The sequence below is a fragment of the Gallinula chloropus genome (assembly GCF_964237585.1).
Source record: "Gallinula chloropus genome assembly, chromosome: 1".
Lineage (NCBI taxonomy): Eukaryota > Metazoa > Chordata > Aves > Gruiformes > Rallidae > Gallinula > Gallinula chloropus.
In genome coordinates this window covers 125,164,483-125,185,194 of record NC_140085.1, presented here as the reverse complement: position 1 = coordinate 125,185,194, position 20,712 = coordinate 125,164,483, and the positions used below count along the sequence as shown (strand labels likewise).

Below are 20,712 nucleotides of genomic sequence, written 5' to 3'. Positions count from 1 at the left end.
ATCCTTTTTACACCACCAACATTATATAGGTTTCTTACATAATAAATTCCCCAATTCAATTAAATTAATTATTAAACAGAATTTGGTTTTCTATGCAAACTAATGAAAGATTATAAATTCAATATTAAAAAGTTCATTACACTTTGAATTATATTTGATATGAGATGCTCCGTAGAGGAAATACCTAACACAACTAAAAATGAGAATCACACCTTCAGTTTCTAATATGAGCACTCACAGGTAAAAAAACCCCACATCATAATACATTTCAGGAAAGTAAATTTAAGGAAATTACTACATTACTTTATTATAAATATTTAAATAATCTTCTAATTAACTGGTCAAGAACTGACCATAGGGACTGTAATTGTGAATCATGAAAACTCTTTAGCTAAGCGTGCTTTCCTGAAGGAAAAAAGAATAGTAAAAAATGTTAATTTTGTGTCATGCACATCAGTGGGACTGGGATCCTTTCATGGAGTGTGTCTACTATCATAAGGGGATCTATTGTTTAATATCTCTAATAATTGTTTTAAACAATGATATTGACCCTTAATAACCAACACTTCTTTCCACAATTACAGAAGTGTTGTATATTAATGAGTAAACTATCACTGGTGTCATTGCTCTGCATAAAATCTGAGTGAGGTTACTCCATGGTTAAAACCCTTTAACTTAGACATTTTTAAGTTTAAATATCTTCATAATTCATACTTGACTCTTGCATGAAGTGCAATGGAAAGAGGAAATATAATAAACCTTTTTCATGACTCCAAATGAGGAAAATCTGTTCCTTTAATTAGCCTTTGTGCTAACCTCAAATTACATCATTCTGTCCCACTAAGTGTGGCAGGTCTGCAGCTCAAGAAAGCCATCAGGTATCATGACTTAAAATGTTCCCCCAAGGAACCTGTGCTTTGCTTTCATCCGATAGTGTTAAAAGGGACATCGACAGTCATATTGTTTTTTAAACATTGCAATTGTGTAACAGCGTAAAGATATAATCTGCATTAGAAGCATTCTAAAAGACAAAGTATTTCTCAGAAATGTCTATGCCAAAAGCCAATTAAACAGGAGGCACATGCACAATGTTCTTCTCTGCCCACACATACCAGGAGCAGGAAGGAATCACAGATATTCCAGGAGAGCACAGAACTACACCAACTTATTTGGTACACAGAAGCCAGAAATGCTATCTCTTTGGGAATGAGCATGGAGTGCTGCTGCTGTAGTCAGGTCAGTCCTAGCTATGTACATCTGCAAACTGTGAGAAGGACACAAAATACCTTTTCCTTCAGCTTTTACTACTTCTGCATAAAAAAAACATACCAACCAAACACACCTAGCAGCGTTGTATTTCCAAAAAAGGCTTAAAAGCACATTCTTCCAACATTCCTCTTGAAATAGAACAAGGATTGAAAGGTCCTGGCAGTCTGGCAAAGTCCCCACTGACTGGAAAAGGGGAAATATAGCTCTCATTTTTAAAAAGGGGAAAAAGTATGACCAGGAAACAACAGACCGGTTGGTCTCACCTCCGTGCTTGGTAAGATTATGGAACAGATACTCCTGGAGACTATGCTCAGGCACATGGAGAATAAGGAGGTGATTGGTGACAGCCAACATGACTTCATTAAGGGCAAATTGTGCCTGACAAATCTGGTGGCCTTTTATGACAGAGTGACTGAGATCGTGGACAAGGGAAGGATGATGGACATCATCTTCCTGGACTTGTGCAAGGCCTTCAACACTGTCCAGCATGACACCCTTGTCTCTAAATTGGAGAGGCATGGATTACAACAGACAGACCACTCAGTGGATAAGGAACTGGCTGGGTGGCTGCACCCAAAGAGTTGTGATCAATAGCTCAATGTCCACGTGGAGGTGGTGTTCCTCAGGTGTCAGTACTGGGACCATCACTGTTCACTGTCTTTGTCAGTGACATGGACTGTGGGATTGAGTGCACCCTCAGCAAGTTTGCTGAAGACACCAAGCTGAGTGGTGAGGCCGGCACACTGGAGGGAAGGGATGCCATCCAGAGGGACCTTGACAGGCTGGAGAGATGGGCCCATGTGAACTGCATGAAGGTCAACAAGGCCAAGTGCAAGGTCCTGCAGGTGGGTTGGTGCAACCCCAAGCACAGCTACAGGCTGGACAGAGAATTAATTGAGAGCAGCCCTGAGGAGGACTTAGGGGTGCTGACTGACGACAAGCTCAACATGAACCAGCAGTGCCTGCTAGCTGCTCAGAAGGCCAACAGTGTCCTGGGCTGAATCAAGAACAGCGTGGCCAGCAGATTGAGGGAGGTGATTATGCCCCTCTACTCTGCTCTTATGAGACCCCACCTGGAGTACTGCGTCCAGCTCTGGGGTCCTCAGTACAGTAAATATATGAAGCTGTTGGGGTGAGTCCAGAGGAGGGCCACGAAGTTGACAAGGGGGCTGGAGCACCTCTCCATAAAGACAAGCTGAGAGAGTTGGGCTTGTTCAGTCTGGAGAAGAGGAGGCTCCGGGGTGACCTAATAGAGGTGTACCAATACTTAAAGGGGTCATACAGAAGAGTTGGAGAGGGATCGTTCACCAGGGAGTGTAGTGATAGGACAAGGGGCAATGGTTTCAAACTGAAAGAGAGCAGGTTTAGATTAGATGTTAGACAGAAATTTACTATGAGGGTTGTGAGGCACTGGAACAGGTTGCCCAGAGAGGTTGTGGAAGCCCCATTCCTGGAGGCATTTAAGGCCAGGTTAGATGGGGGTTTGGATAACCTGTTCTAGTGAGGGTGTCCCTGCTCATGGCAGAGGGGGGAGGAGGACTGGGGGAAGGTGGGGGCGGAACTAGATGATATTTGAAGTCCCTTCCAGCCCAAAGGATTCTATAATTCTATGACTCTATGATAACATTATCACATATGCATACAACATCCCACAAAGCGTGTGAGCTGGAATCATACCTACTTTCTCAAAAGAGAGAAATGCTAATGGGAACTTTCTGACTTAGTATATTTTCTATTTAGTCATAAACAGAAAGAGTCTCTTTCTCGTTTATTACAGGAAAACAGTGAGCCAATATGTTAAATGGTTGGGTTTTATCCAACTTTCCCTTTCCGGAACTTGGAGCTGGTGGATGCGATTATAGTCTGGAAATTGTGAGCTTTAGAACAGTACACAGCATGGTCTTAGGATCTATTTACAGTTGTTATTGCCTTCCCTAGTTTTGATCTGCAGACTTCTACCAAGTGAGTTAAAATATATTTCGGTATAAGAAATTTTAAAAGGAGGGTATAAAAAAATCCTGAGAGTGAAGCAGAAGCAAAGAACAGCATTAGAAACAATGAATGTTCATTAAATACTATCCCATCCAAAAAACCCCTTTCTTACTGTATGAAGATAGATCTAGATTTTCTGAATCAAGATTTGTTGTGAAATACATACACACTACCAATAAAAATTCTAAGTTGAAATAAATGACATTTTCTCTTCTTTTGGGGGAAAAAAATAAAAATCTATCTAGAGCTCTGACAAATACATCTTGATAATAAACAGACCATCACTGAAAGCAGAATTACCTAAATGAATGTCTAATTTAAAGCTAATGATTTCAGGCTACTTTCATTGAATTTCTTAACTTCTTCCACACTTTGGGGGACTGTAGAGGAAATCGAACGTGCATAATGTATGACCTGACAAAAAAACAAGTAAACTACTTTATTTAAACATCTCTATTTGTCATCAACTCCACAGCAATAAGGGCATTATGTCCACCATTTTAATAATGCATATATTGATCATCTTATCTTAGACCTCGCCTACCTCCTCATGGGTGTCCTTAAATCTCTTTAGATGGAGAAATGCAGATTCATTAAATCAAAAGATGAAAATATAATGAGAAGAGAATTGATTGGTGAAACTTAAATTAATCTCTGTTGTTATAAAAGCAGATGTATTTTGTTTTTAATGAATTTCAAAGAGAAAGAGGAGAATTAAATTAATTCAAGATGTTTCCCCACTAGAATGCTTTATAAAAATGGATTTTAAACTCAATTGTAAAAAGTAGCTACCAACTGTGCCACCATAAAAGGTTAATGTGTTGATTCAGGAATTGTATTCCTTCTTATGCACTATTGCTATAGATTTAATGTGAAAGGTTTTCCAGGGAAATGTTAATAATTAACTTGTATAGTCATAAACATTGTTTATGCTGTTAATACAATCACTACACTGAAGGTGTGACAACTCTTAAAGGAATGAAAGAAAAAGCAAATAACTGTGTGACACTGAAGTTACTTAACTGAGATGAACAGTAACTTGTACATTGTTATTAACATGATTTCAATAAAACATTATTATGACAATGAGTAAAGCAAAGAAAGTGGTAAGATAATTAGATAATGTTTTGATGAACAGAGGTATTTTTCATCATTGAATAAACTCCCCACACACATATTCTGACATTGGCATAGACACAAGTTCTTCTGATGCCAAAAATTGACAAAATGACCCACTATATATATATAAGCTCAAACAAATAGCAGTTATGTGGGTGTACTTGGGATAAATTCCAAATTGCCTTGTCTAAAAAGCACCTCACTTTTACAACTCAACAATGATTTTGACTGCACAGATATCTCTTTTCTCAGTGGAGTTCAAACTCTCCTCTGGCATAGATTCAGGCACTTGAATTTTTAATCTGAATCCTACTCTTAAAAATTTTAAAGTCAATCTTGGCAACTAGGAGCATGCTAATGATAAGAACCAACTTCTTTTCATCTTTGCTATAAATGTCTGAGGTATTCCAGATGGTCTTCTAAAAGATAAAGAGGTTAAATATGTTTTTCTTTAAATTACATCCTTAAGGGAAGAAAATAAAATAAAATCAGCTTGTAACGCTGCTTTAGAAAAAGGATTCAGGCATAAAATTGTGTTTTCATTCAACATGCCATTTCTCAACAGCAATCAGTTCAACTGATTATAAATAATGTTCTCCTGCTGAGACTTCTTTTCTTCTCCAGTGAGGAATTTACCTGGGTTGGTTCACTTCTGGCTTTATCTGGAAAAAGCAGTTCTTCACAGAAGGAAAGACATTGTATTGATATAGGAAGACCAAAGCTGGAAGTTTGGATCATTTAAAAGATAGGTCAGAGCAAATAGAGATTTAGCTTGTTTACTGAAGCCAGATTTCCAGAACTGACATTCAGGAGAACAAAATGAACAATCAGCAGATTCTGTTTCTCAAGACAGAATTCAACTACTTTTTACTTTCACATCCAGCACTCTGAGAAATAAGTTTTGGTCTTAAGCAGGGGCAAAAAACACTTGGAAAAAACCAATTTTCCAGTATCGTGCTCCAGTTTTAAGCTAGCTGCTTCTACACTTGTGGCACAAGCCTTTATAAAAGCGTTTTTCTTACGTGAAGAAATGAGCTAAGCTGTTCATTCAGAAACAGCCTTTGTATGACTGCTTCTTTAAAGGAAACTTTTAGAGTAACAGAAAACCCATAGTATGAAAGGAAAAAAAAAATCCCATACAGTAGGAAACCATGAAGATAAAGACTTTTGTCAAAGATAACCTGAAGCTGACACAGTTCTGCACTGATTGTTTTTCCCTCCTTCTCCATAAGAGATCTTTGAAGAGCAGACAGGGTAACCTAATTTGAAGGATTATGTTTTGTTCTTTTTTCCACGGGGAATCAGAATAGCTACAACTAGAAAAGCCTCACATTCAGCTACAGAAGTGCTACAGAACTGGAAAAGGAAAGAAGCCATATTTCTAAAAGGAGCTAAAATGTTCTAGCTTTGATATTAGACATGATGACCAAAGATGTGTGTCTATATGTATCTGCACATGACAGAAAACATAATAAAAAAGGAGAAGTGAGAAGGAATTTATTTCATAAAGTCACTTTCCACTAACTCTTGCCACTTTTATGCAACCTTTCTCATCCCTAACAAATTTAAACACTTCTATTGATTGATGAGTGACAGAGATATCACTTAGAATTCTGGGAAACTTTCAAATAGCTTATAGAATGATATACAATATTAAAATTTTATAAGAAGTAATTTCTGTAGCTGAAAAAAATATTTATTTGATCTAGGAGGAAAGGTAATGTTTCAGGTGCTCAAATATTATTCAGATGACAAAAGTTTTGTTATAACAATTCTATACAAATCTTTAAGTCTTGCTTTGGCTCAAGAGTTGCCTTTGGATAAAGGGTTTCAGTTAATGTCATAGTGAGTTAAAGCAACATCTATATTGTTTCTTTCATCCTGATGTTCTGGATGGCCTTCAATTATACTTTACGGAAGCTGCTATAGACAGCTGGCTGGAACAGACCTCAGGCATTTAATATTTCTTAACTTGCGCAGAGGGAAAATTAAAAAGAGATGGTGTTACAGTGCTTAAATTCCCAAGTAAAGTTTTGTAAGAAAGATGCATCCTACATATTACCTCTGCAGAAGGAAGACCTATGAAATGTGACCAAGATTCCCCTTGCATCAAAGTAATATATTATCTATGAAAATGATTGTGCACTGTCAATAAGATATTTTTCTTCATCCTCTTTGGCTTTCTTGGCTATCAGGTAAAGATAGGCCCTTGAGAAACCATACTGTCACTACGTCCCATCACTCTGCAACTGTAGACAAATGCCTGTTTGCCTATGCCAAAACCAAGCCTGGATGTATATGCACTGTTTCCAGACTTTTCACAAACTCCGGGTTCCAAATAACTTAAAGCAGCAGGATGTGTTATGTTCACTTTCCAAACTTGATCTTCTCACTATTTATTCTCAAGCATGTCCTTCAGCATGAGATAGGACAATCTATTAGAGAAACACTTATAATACATCTACCAAATGAATGGAGAAAACACAGATATTCCAGATCCAATTTCATTTTACAGTACCATTTCCCATTTCTCCATTAAGCAATAAAACCAAAGAACTTTGGCACTTCAGAAACAATACTCTCTGTGGCGAGTTTCACACACTGAAACTTATCTATATGTAGCACAATTCTTTGTGAAGATAATCATTGGGTTTTGAATATTCTCAGGGTATCAGTTTATCTGACTGAAAATTTAAATCATTTAATCGAAAATGCATTAGTTTAAGATGACTTTGCCACTCTCTTGTCCAAAAGGTTGATTTTCTAAGCTGTGTTTGAGAACTGTAGCTAGTACTCTCAACCAAGATGTTCAGTATTCATTGTGTCTAAAATGTGTTTTAAAGGGTAAGTTACTTTTTCCAGCAAGGACTAACAGTAACAGCAAGGACAGCACTAACCTGCAAAACAAAAAGAAATGAGCAGAAGATCACATAAAAAATATCATACCCTGTGAATATCATTCTGTTTCTGCACAGCAGGAAGATCTCCACCAATGGGTGCTTGTTGTTTTAATTCGTCCTCCTTCAATTGCAGCCACGCCAAAAGTTCCTGGAGAGAGAGATGTAAACGCTTCCACTGGTCTGTACTGGCTTCCAAGTGGGATCTGAAAGCATATGTTAAGTAACGTTGAATGAGGTACTTAGGGACATGGTTTAGTAAGTAATATAGGTGGCAAGGGGACGATTGGACTAGATGACCATGGAGGTCTTTTCCAACCTTAATGATTCTGTGAAATATAAGACATATTCAGGTACAGTGAATATAGAAACCAAACTGTACAAGCTTATTTACTGAGAAAGATCCTAGTGTTTCATTAATGATTTTAAAATAACTTCAGTAGCTTTGCATTAGATTCTGGCAATACTGATTTAGCTTTGATTCCTCAGTCTTGGCCTGAAACATCCAATCTTTTCCAATTTTTTTTTTGTTTTGGGGGGGGGGGGGGTTGGGGTGTAGGGGGGTGTCTTGTTTTTTTGTGGGTTTTCTTTTTAGCTTTCCTCTTCAGCAGTGATCAATCACTGTGTTGAATTGTCAGTCCCAATAAATGTGCAGAAATATTATGCAGGACTAGCATGAAAGAAACTTAGTCAAGAAAGTAACTAGATGAATTAACTGAAATGTATAGAGTATTTTCAAGTCAGAGAAGAACAAGCATTTTTCTAAATCACTACACAAAACCCATTCAAACTCACACATGATTCATGTGGTTGTTCACCTTTAAGACAAGAGAACTAATGCCATCATTTCCCAAAAAATGTCATTAGGAAATTGTCAAGAGCAACAGAATCCCCTTACGCTACACAGATGCCTGTGCCATTTGAACAGAGGTGTGAATTAAATTAATTGAATCGCTGGAAAAATTAAAAGATGGAATGCTACTTTGTGCAAACAAGGTCTCCACCATAAGGACATCTAAATATTTTGTTGGCATGTGCATGTGTATGTAAATGTGTTTTATTTAATACTGGGATCAAGAATAGAGCCATTAATTTTCAGCAGCTATTTTCTGCGGAGAGAAAATATTTGGCTGAAACATCACTGGGCTGATAAAATCTTCAGTTTTGTTTACACTACAGATAAATGTGGTCTCAGTACTCAGCGGTTTGTAGGTCTTATTACTTAGTTTGTATATGGAAATAAAGAATTGCTGAAAGTAAAGACGGATGTAGTTCTTTGAAATGCTCTGTGGATCCTGTCTTCTTTCCAACCTTTTGCACCTGGTAATTGGAGTGGCAAGGAAAGAGGAAGGAAAGGGACAGATTGGCCACAGGCTGGCAGAGAGTTCAGCAGCTCTGGTATGCGAGCTGATGGAAAATTTTCTCCTTTTTCAAACTTAAAGGCTATGTGGGAGGGACACACGCAGACCATGCTGCCTTTTGATCTCTGCTCTCACAGGGCAGCTGTGGGCTGGGGAAAAACTGGCTCACAGCAGGCACTGCTGGGGGAGGACAGACCTACGGGCAGTGAGGGCTGTGGAAGCCCCAGGATGCCTCCGAAAGCAGCGAGTGGGGAGAGAAGCGGAGATGTTGTGTGGAGAGTTACAGGACGCAACAGCTAGAACAAGGACCACAGGGATTTTTGAGAGGACATGGTCAAGGATCCAAGTTTCTGACTCGGGTTAACTCCTGTCTCCCATGTTTATCTGAGCAAATGCAAGCTTCCATCTCCTCCAGGCAAGGCAGCAATGGGAGGCAAACACAAGGGTCTTTTTCTTCCCTCCTTCACCAGGTCTGTCTTTACAGGCAAAAGAGCGAAAAGAGTGACCCAAAGCAGTTTTGTTACTGCTGCTGTGTTCTGGTCTTCCCCAGAATGGTGAATGTTTCCCTGAACCCACATTGGTCTGCCCTTCTTTCAGCTTAGAGAATTCATGTTAATGTATGTGCACACTAGTGTACATTACGTGCACGCATACCTGTATTTGTAACTGTGGTCAAGCACGTGCAGCAAAACAGATAACAGAAAAAAACTTTTAAAATATTAGTTCTTTATAAGGAAGAGTTTATTAGGATAAACTATACTGACTTATCAGAATAAAAGAACAGGTAATAATGGAAATGAACTTGGCTTCTCCTGATATCCGTCACATATTTTACCTAATGGATTTAGAGAAGCCGAGCAATGGCATAGGTCATATGTTTCAGCAGACTGAAACTTATGCTAAATGAGGAGATGTCTGGGACTGCTGCCTGGGAAACATTTCACACTTCTGCTCTTATACCTCTTTTGCGTAAGCATTGCTAGTTATGATGAAATCCACCCCACAGTGTGTGATGGGAAGAAGTAGCTGCATGGAGACAGACTGAGAATAGCCTATTCATTCAGTCTGGTGGCCAGGAACATTTAAATTGAATGTCTTAGAAGTTAAGAATTGTTTCTTATCATAATCAATAGGCTGTTGAACACCTTGAGCTTTTTAATGGCAGCAAGTATTTTGAGACAAGGTCTGTTGCTTTGAATGTTTAACCCAAGAAGTCACTGTGATATGACTATGGTTACTATTTCTGACTTGGATAATGGCAGCAATATATTGAACAGCAAAAACTGAATGACAGAAAATGACATGTTTAATTACTGGTATTTGGGCAACTGACTGTTTTTCTCATCTCAAATATTGCTGTGTTTGGGCAAGTTCATGGCTAACATAAGAAAAAAACTCAGAGAGACCTTGAAGGGTTGTGTCCCTCTTCTTTTGCTCCTCAGAAAAAAAAAAAAAAAAAAGGATGAATTTGTCTGTCTTTTTCTTTGGCTACTAATATCTTTTCAACCTCACATCCTTCATTTATTTTTAATGATTGATGTTATGAAGATGGCTTTTGTCATTACACAGACTGACCTCCCTCAGGGTCTGAGATGAAAAAAAGCTAATACTTCATACATAACTTTGAAAAACACTTCTGCCTTTTGCTGCCTTCCCAACTGCCACTGACCAACACATATTAAGCAACAAAATGAAAAAAAAAAAGGCCAAAAAAAAAGAGGCCAAAAAAAAGACCGAGACTGAACACAGCAGAACTGGGTTGCCTATTGTAAAAGTTGTATTTCTGAAGAGAAGCTTCCAGAACAATTTCTTTTGAAAAGCACTCTTCAGCCCATTGAAGCCTGTACCTCTACTTCCTCACTTGTAACATAACCATTTATTATAATTTCCTTTGCAAAGAGAAGTTTTTTCTCTCGAGGCACTACCTATGGATTTCCCTTTACCACTGGATTTTATTTGGTAATCTTGTCTACTCTCCAGACAACAGCTAAAATCTTAAATAACATGTCATCTCATTTGCAAGGCTATTCTTAGTTTTGCTCTGGAAATAGTAGCCTTAGAAATGAATCTTATCATAAATACAGGTTGTTTAATCACTTTCTTTCATGACTCATTGATAAGTCATACCCAGGTCTACAAAAAGCCTACATTTAGAGGGGGGTACAGTTACTGTTTGAACATGCTAATCTCTCCTTCTGTAATTACAAAACCTCATCATATGCCTCAAATCCTAATCCCCTACTATCATTTTCACACCAAAAAACCTAATCATTCTTACAAAGTTAATCCAACATTCAAAATAGCACAAATAATGTCCAAGTGGACAGAAATAGTTCTGTTAGAAACAATATTAAACCCTTTATTTCACTGGCACAATGCAGCAGCCCACCTTACACACCAACTGAAGGCTTTTGCTTATGTTCATATCCTACCTAATGTTTAGAGATTTCTTCCTAAGATCACTCCATCTGATGTTCATGTTATCCAGACGTCTCTTCAATACAGCTGCATCCTCAGAGCCTTCCAGAGACCTCAGGATTTTCTGCCCATTTTCATCCAGGTTGTGGAAGATGTCAGTGTGAGCATCGATTTCCGCCTGTAGTTCCTACAGAAGCAATAGAAAACAATACGTGTGATTTTGTACAATATCTGGGAAACTATCACTTCTCAAAAAAAGTAGAAAAAATCCTCAGTGTAACACAGAGTTAGCACAGATTTTGTTTACTCCTTTTATGGCACTATCACGTACGACGTAGAGAGCCGTATTTCCCTTTCATGTGAAGGCCATTTGCATTTTTTCCCCTACAGAAAATGCCGAAAAAAATGTATAAAGTTGGAAATCCAGCCTTTCACAGACAACAAATCCAGAAGAAGATATATTTACCACGCTAATGAGGAAAGAAAAACCCCCACAAAACCCTCAGAGTCTCAGGTAAATCTGACCTTCACATGATATGTCTTCCTGTGCAACATTTTCAGTTTGAGCTGGGGACTGCAACACCGGTCCTGCTGCATGGCAATTCCAAGAAATCTACGCGTCTGCAGCAGCCGGGCTTTAAAATGCCAAATTCACTTACATTCTGTTGACAGAACACATTTCGGAGCACGGGCCTCAGCAGTCAATAGCAATAAACAGCCACTTTGTGCTGTATCAAAACACTGGTCAGGGCCATGGCTGTAGGAGGGCCTGAGAATAGCGAGGACCTAGAATATGCAACTGGCAGCTCGTGTTGAACAGCCAACTTCTCTTATCACTTTGTAACTGCAGGCCAGCTCTACATTTTGAATTCATTTCCCCCCCTCATTTTTAGCACGTCTGTTTCTGCCAAAAGAACATTCTTCAGAATGCTGCCTGGTACCAGCATTCCTGCCTGCCCACACACTCAATGCAGCCTTTGTACGTTGGCTGCCCTTCTCGAAGGCGTTTGCATGCTGCGGCTCTACAAGGTCACGGATTCACTTGCAGTGAACGGTGGTTGAATCAAACTCATTACAAATAATAAATCCAGAAATAATAAAGTCAGATGTACACGAACACACAAGTAGTCCATATGTAGCCACATAGGCAAGAAAGTACTTTTACTTTCAAGCAAAGAGGCACACAAAGACACAAAGAAAATGACCTAGTGAATAGAGCTCTGCATTTTCTCCTGGGAGGTTTGGGCACTAAGATTTCTGGTGGTGGTTTCTTGCTGCCTGAAACGGGAGTGCTGGAGATGAAGTGTGAAAGGGAAATGATTTATGGTATTTGAGAGCAAGACCCAGCACTAACTGAGCGTCACAGATAGCCCCCAGTGGGAATTTGTTGTAATTTTCTTTAGAAGAATGACTTTGAAGGAGAGAAGCACACAACTTGCCTACTTGGTGTGCTCCTAATTGAATTGGTTTTATTTGATATTCTAAGTGCAATGTTAGCTGCACTGAATCATGAGCAGATTGTCCTGGTTCACCTACTGCTGTTCCAAATGTCATTTGCCATCCTTTGCTGGATACCTATTTCTTGCACAGTAACAACTAGCACTATATTTGGACCAATTTCAAGGTGGGCTAGGAACATCTTCGGTACATTATAGGAGTTCTTATGCAACTGTTTTACTCTATCTGTAGTCATCCTAACAGCAACGTAGTTAAGAATGAGTTTGAAACACATCAGAAGCAATTCTGCAGAACACAACTGTATTCTAAGTATTGTATTAATTGGTTGATGTTAAATAGACAATCCAGACTTTTAAAAATACCATTATTAAGGTACAGAACCATGTGGAATACTCCAAGTACGAATGCCCTTACTTGAAAGTTTGTACTCTATTTCAAGTCTGAATATTGCTAGCTTCAGTTTCCAGCTACAGTATTTTTGTTTGCTTGACTGAAGAATACTTAATAACCAAATTTCTCTCCCTTTATGTATGTATTTGGAGGTTTTATTTAAGCTAGGTTAAGCAACACAAACCTGATTTAAATAGCCAAAATGGTATGCAAAAAAGGATAAAGTTTATAGCAAAAAAAGTTAATTTTTAATGTCTGTATACTACTAAGGTCCTTCCATATTTAAAGACCAATAAATCTATTGATATATGAAAGAATTATCATATGTACTAGCTGTTACAAAAAATGCTTATTTTTAGGGTGGTGATGGAAATAGTTGCCTTTTCTTTGGCAAGAACATGTGCCATGAAACATGTATGCTGAATAACTATGCACAGTAGGAAGCTGTCAAATTTATACCCCCATGATATTTTACCACAAATAGACTCATAGCACTTTATAATATAAAATTCATGGGTCTATAGAAAGCATCTCATAGACTACACATTCCACGCTTTTCTCCTAACAAATAGGTATTTCTGAAAATAAAATCAAGCCATGTTATTTTTATTCCAGAATACTATATAGTATCACAACATATCTGGACAGTTAGTTAAATGGGCAACAAACATGAAAGGTGAAGCACTCATCAAAGATTAACATGCAAGTGAAAAAATAATATGCACTAGGTTCCTTTTCTCGAAAAGGATAAAGCAGGAAGACCTGCAAATAAGGTCTTGCAAATAATTATGCTATCATTGCACATCATACCAAGAAACATAGAATATAGGCTAAATATAGACTATTTACTGCATTTTCATCTTTTCCAATGTGTTCAAGCATGTGGAGGAACTGCAGATGTCAAAAAATCAATCCTGGTATAATTCTACTGAGTTGCAGTTGGACATAAGTTGACTCTGTATGCTGCGGTTTTGCTTTAGCGGTTATTACTGAGGCTTCGTGGAAACAGATTCCCTTAAAAAGAGCTGGTAGCAAAATGGAAAACAAGTAATGACAGAAAACACTGGCTACAATAACTCATTGATGAGTATTGATGAGTATTGATTGTTAATCTAAATTAATTTTCAAATCCACATCTTTTTGATCTCAAATTACTGCTTAGAGTGAGCTGAACTGCTTAGAAAGAACTGCAACCCCATAAAGTGCAGATTTCCCTTAGAGTTTCGGAGTGAAATTCTTCTTTATTAAGGTGAACTATATAGTTAGATGATACAGGGTACCATAGTATCTGTAGAAACTTTGCTGAATAGCTATTTTAGATCTCTACACAGTTAAAATTGTATATTTAAATTATTATGCTATACAGAATAAATCTTGAACTAAGTCACAGAATGAAGAATGATAGAGAGATTAAATAAACTTGTTTTGAGGTAAACAATCTTCCTGGGCTAAACAGACCGAGGAAATTGCCTCTGACTGTTTAACTTTTGACCCAAGCCCTTGAAACCTGTATGTGTGATTTCAGCGGAGAAGTACGATAAGGCTGTGAGAGCGCACACCCAATACTGCCATAAAGGTAGGGGACTGATACATTTCTCACTTCCCAACTCAGTTCTCCCCCTTGGAACTGTTGCTGGCATTCTCCATTGGAGCACTTGTCATCCTGCCCTGATCCTCTTGGTAGGTAAAATAAATTCCCCTGTGACTCCAGGTGTTTTATTCTACACAGTACCCTGTAAAACACAGTGGTGCCTTTGCTGTGAAACCTAGTCTGTTGGAAGTCCTGTCAGCCTCCACATAGCAGAGACAGTCTGACAAGGATTTGGTTTGACATACTTTTTCAGAAATAATTACTGTCAATACCCTTCATATCCCACATGAAATATATAAGCATGACATATAGAGAACAGGATACGTAGCAAAACCCGCCATTATTTTGGCAATACCTCAGAGAGGGATTGGTAGGCTGTGAGTAAAATGAAGTCCTAGAAAGAAGGAATTAAGTCAAACTAGTTGGGCTATATGAGAGTCAGACTAAGACACAAATTAATGCAGCACAGCTGAGAAAACATTTATCTCTTAGACAAGGTAGAAGGAAAAGAATTAAGCTATAATTTAAAGAAAATAAAGCACTTATATCCCCCTTTACAAACTCAGTTCCATCCTTGGAATTGTGCTTTTTATTTCCAATAAAGCATTTTGCATTTTCTAGGCACTGTACAAAGTAATGAAATAAATGGAATTAATTGAGGTATGAGGGCTCACAAAATTAAAGACAGCACCGTTTGATTAAAGGAAGTAAGCATGGAGGAAAAAATACCCTATTCTTATTGACAGCAATTAAAAAAATAAATTCAGGCTGCATAATTGCATGCATGTACTTGAAATATCAGCAAGTAATACCTGTGTGGCTACATATAGCTCAGAAGTACTATTCTTTACAGCACTGTTTCTGTAATACTAATACTGAAGTAGCCAAAAAAGCTATAAAAAAATTACTCAAAACAAAGATCTTACACCTCTATAATCCCTCTTTGCCTGTGCAGCTAGCTGAACTAATTGTCCCCTTCATATTTATATTAACAGAGCATATTATCTTCCCTCTAAATAATTTCTGGAAAAAAAGCCAAACCACAAAACAGCTAAAGATTTTAAATAGTTTAAATTAGTAGCATATTTACTTCAACATCTTGTAGAGTACTGACAGTATGAATGATGTAATCCTTTTTTCTTCCTCTTCCTGCCTCCTTTTTTCCTCTTTTCCTATCTTCCTTTTTTCTCCCTTCCTCTTAAGCTTTTCCTCTTCTCTTTCCTGCCCTTTTCCTGTCCTTTTCCTCTTACCTTCTTTTTTCCTTTTCCTTTTTTTTTCTTTTTCCTTTCCTTCCATTCCATTCTTCTCCTTTTCTTTCCCTCTCTCTTTTCTTCTTTCCTCAAAGCTTTTTTTTTCTCTTTTCACTTTTTCTTTTTCTCCCTCCCTCCTTTTGTGTGTAAACCCCCCTCATTTCTTGTTCTTTTGTGTTTGCTGATCCCCAGTAATGTATTTTTCTTTCTGCTTCTATTTTGCATTCTTTTTGGTTAAACATTATTTCAGGTGCCTGGAGAAGGCAGAACTTACGAATGTGTTTCATGCCAGTATTTTTTTATTTATTCTAAGAATATTACTGATCAAAGCACATTTATAAAGAACAGGTTGCTGCTCTGTGGACTTGGAGGGGATATAGCAGCTCTTAGGGCCTGGTATACTTTTATCAACAGGGGAGTTCAGATGATATATCCAAAAAAGGTCCCCCCTTCAAAGATTTTTTGTAAACCTTTGTGGCTTCTACAGATACAAGAACTGGGGTAACTGTCTGTATTTTACATCTCTGTCCAGAAGAGGTTAGAGACTGGATTAAAATTAAAGATCCTACTTGTTTTTACTTAGTTATACCTAATCCTCCAAAAATCTGGTTTGGCACAAAGCATTAAACTCTGTGTGAGGTTCAGAAAGTTTAAGACACTTTTTTTTTTTAACATCCCTGCAGACTGCAGCAGCCTTTGGGGACTCAAAGACCCATGAGCGTGGCCCCTCTTTCAGGATCATGACTTATTCTTCTGTCTGCTAGACAGAGGGACAGTTTTGTGTGTGATATAGCTCTGGAGGTATTGAATTAGTGGCCATAGCACAGCCAAGTCCAATGCATTTTAAGCATGAGTGGTAGACCCAGAGCAAGATGTTCTTGATCTATTTCTTTTCTTTCTGCCAGTAGAATGCCAGTTTGTTCATCCTGACAGACTGTCCTTGTGAGCTAGTTATTATCTTCAAAGTATTTGAACATAAATAACATATTTTCTATTTTAAACAAAAGAAATCAAATGCTCTACACAGAAAATACTGTGCTTTAGATGGAACAAAACCCTGAGGTATTCTTTTTCTGCTCTTCAAGACACTACTGGTCAAGCTACAATTCTCTTAAATGTTATAATTTTTTCTAAGAACTGCTTGTTGGGTATTGCACTTGTGCTTGTTTCTCTGTTTCTTTTTTTTTTTTTTAATTTTTTCACATCAAAATGCAAATAATTGAGATAAGATTTTGGGACCTATTTTGTTTCCAAACAGTGATACTCTAACAGTGATGAATATAACATTTTGTTACCATATAGACCACTTTAGCCAACATAACTGTGCTCTGTTGCAGTGAATGAAGTAGGAGAGAGGCTCTCTGTCCCTCCATCAGGCTTTTAAATAATCTGGCCTCCCAGTCCATAAGCAGAAATTTTACTGGGTCTTAAAAAGAAAGCATTTACTGAGCAATTTACATAACGATAAAAACTTCTCAAATAAGATTTAAATGTAATTAAAGGGCAGACTTATTGAGTTAAGAGCATTGTTGTGAAATGGCTATACATCATCATGCCATGAAGCCTCCTATTCAGCTAGCCTATGGCATGACCCCAATTCCAGTCGGGTATGATTACATCTCTGAGTTTCATGCTAATGACTTGATTAAAAAGAAAGATAAAAAGGTCTTTTCTATTGTGAAGATAAGCTTATGAATATCATTAAGGCATTTCTAGGTTCCCAACACATTTTTCAAGATAACAATGGATAAGAGCTAGTCCTCGAAGAGAGAATCAAATTCTGAATGAGTGGAAGCTAAAAGTATAACTTTGCTCTGCAGAAAAAAATCATGCAAGTTGCATTTATCAGAGTTATGGTTTTTAATTCTGCAGGTCCCAGAATTAAGAAGGGACTAAAATTCATATTTGAAAGAGGCTTTTATCTAACAGACTATTCGAAAGCTTTATTTAGCAAACCAGGCCCTTCAGAAAAGATTACCTTTATGAACAAGAAAAACAACCTTCACTTCAAGGTTATTTTCAGATGCATCCAGGGATGCAGACATCTCTTGCTGACATACAGTCAAGTGTGAAAACAAGGTGTGGGTTTCATTTCATTACCAGTGACATGCCTCAGATATAGAGTAGGAACTTTTAAGAGTACCAACCCAATCATTTGAACGTATGCTCAAATCTTCATAGTGCAGATCCTCATTCACAGGACTGACTTTTCAGACATAGCACAAGGCTTTGTATTTCCCCTTGTTCATAGTGAAATAAACATTACCTTTTATGAGAGCAATTAATTTGTATACAATTGTAATTAAGTTTAAATTGTTACATAATTCCATGTGTTTTCAGGGGATTTTGTGTGTTTCTTGGTATTTTCTTTGAAGACTGAGGAAAAGCCCTGAATGACTAATTTCTTTTACATGTAATGAAAATACGAATAAATAGATAAAACAAAGAAGCCAATCTGTAAACATACAAAGCTTTCTACATTTATACACCTAGGATTTGATCCAGTCAAATCCTTCATATTAGATTAGAGACGTATAAGCTATGGTGATAACAGCAACTTTAATGGAAAACGTTAGTTTTACTGTTTGTCTATTTGTCTTGTCACATCCAGGATGAAAATCCTAATGAGAAAGAAACATCATGTCAGTTTGAGGTTACACTAAGGCAGAAAAATTCCTAGTAGATACAGCAATGAAGAACTGTATGATATAACTGTATGACATAACTACATGATATTTATTTTACTACTATAAATTGTACTACCTTTCAGGTAAACAAATGCAACAAAGCAAACAAAGCATGTGTTTTATAGTGGGAGTTGAGAGTCTTCTGAATGTCAGCCACCTCTATTGAGATGTCTAAGAATGGGCTTACATGTCTGCCTTTGAAAACTCTGTATGAAGGTTGAGTGAGTAGGAGGGAAATAGCATAAATGTGCATGTAGTCAGACACACAACCTTCTGAAAGGAAAACCATTAGCCCATTACAAACTAGTAACATATTCTAAATTTTAGAAAGTAGTCTGCTCCCAACAAATACGCAGGTCTTGGACCCGTACTTCAATGACTGTCTAATCCCATTACACTTGCACATTTTGTCAGCACACATACCCTGTCAATCTTTTGGCAATCTTTCTGCAGCAAAATAATTGCACTGCTACTTTCAGCAAGTCTGATTTTGCCCTCTCCTCATTTGCCAGAGGTGAAACAGCAGCAGCACAAAGGCAGCACGATCCTCTGCAGGAACATTTACTTCCACTCAGCTACTCAGGCAAGGTCTGAAAGTCCTGCTGGATAATTTGGAGAGCATCTACCTCTATTAGTTCCACTGACATCCCAGTACTTCAAATTAATACCAATTTTCTTTTACAACAAGCAGTCAGAAAGGCTGAACTGCATAACTTTCTCAAAGCCTAGAGAAAAAACCCCACACTTATGAAAGAAGAAAGGACAATTATCTTTTTTCTCTGTCCCAACCCATAGTGAAATGCACCTGAGACTTGTTAAATTTTAAACAGCCATTCCTAGAGAAACATTATATCTACACTAGATATACACTAGACTGTATCTTTGTTTCACAAAAAAGGATGTAAGGTTTCAATGCACCAACGTGTAACAGTAAAACATCTAATTTTACCATCTATGGAATTTGTATATATTTTTACCCTTCCTCAAATACACAAACATATGCAATCCTCTTCCAAACCTTTTTAAAATAAATATTAAGACCATTTTACAATGTAGTTATTTTGAGTCTATATATTATCCTAATTTCTTCCGACACAATTTTTTGATCTTTCTAAAAAATAAATTCTGACATCTCATGGTTTTGTCGGTAATATCTTTGATGCCTGGGGAAAAATAATTCATACATCAGTTTCATAACACGATGTTAATTAATTAAAACAATACAAAATCTTATTAAAACTCCAAAGAACAACACAGAACATAAAGCAGAAGCTAGAGCCCTCATGCATTACACATTAATAAAACTGATTGAAGCAGAACAATAACTGTAATGGTTTTAGGGGTCCCTTTCAAAGTTAGCATTGCTCCAACGATTTCAATTAGGAATGTATACTATTTCTGGTGTTACTCTCTACTAAAGTGCAGGATCCCCTGTTGTTAACTCTCCTTAATCAAGAGTGTGTTAAGTAGGACCCAGAGGGCTTTATGCAGGAGGGAATGCTGAAAAAGCTCCAGAGCTTCTGCACATACATGTGCTAGATTGTCCCTATCCAAGATACCCTGAGGCAAGCCCAGGTAGGACAGAAACTTAGGCATCAGAAAGGGCAAAAGTACATCTAATCATGGTTTTCAGGGAATACAGGCTATGCTAAAGTGTGGCCTTGGGATTGTCTGAGATTTTTTAGGTTTTAAGCAAGAGGTGTCAGAAGAGTTACCACAGAGAACACCACTCTGTAGCAGTGAAATACTAGCAAAGTTACTGCAACCCTTTGATGTTGACTTTTCCTCTCACCACAAAAAAAAATTCACCAAGTGTTGGCTGGTTGAGCCATTAACAATGAACATGAGCTGGTTTTAGCCTACCATAAGACAAGTTAGTTTTACTGTCTTGATGATGTTACAACCCCAAATCTGCTCAACATGAGAAGCACCACATCCTCAGATACCTGGAGAGAAACCAGAGGATCATCTGTGGGATTATGACACCTCCCTGTGTGAATGGACCCCCTTCTAAATGCAACAATGGGCAGGCCACAGAGTAGCTCTGACCAGTTGTTGCCAAAAGGGCTGACATAGAGATGAAACCTGTCAACCTTAGGACCAGGGTAGCTGCAGAAAGGTGCTGCCTCCAGCTGCAGCGCACTGTGGGGTACTAAGTGAAAGACGGTGCTGCAGCCTCCCTCTGTGGGCTTTTCCTTCAAAATTTCTGACCCAAAATCCTCAGCTGCCTACTCATGCCAACACTAAGCACCAGGCCTTCCACTTTTAAACCATTGCTGT

General features: G+C 37.8%; 1 protein-coding gene across 4 annotated transcripts in view; it reads right to left on the bottom strand.

Moving 5' to 3' along the window:
* Nucleotides 1-20,712, bottom strand: part of DMD (dystrophin) — a gene marked incomplete at its 5' end in the record, with an annotated part of 1,290,802 nt that overhangs the window by 198,322 nt on the left and 1,071,768 nt on the right. For all 4 annotated transcript variants that reach the window (XM_084279200.1, XM_084279202.1, XM_084279199.1 and 1 more), the window contains 2 exons: nt 7,327-7,483; nt 11,071-11,243. In XM_084279200.1, coding sequence (XP_084135326.1) covers nt 7,327-7,483; nt 11,071-11,243 — 330 coding nt within the window. The remainder of the gene's footprint in view (nt 1-7,326; nt 7,484-11,070; nt 11,244-20,712) is intronic.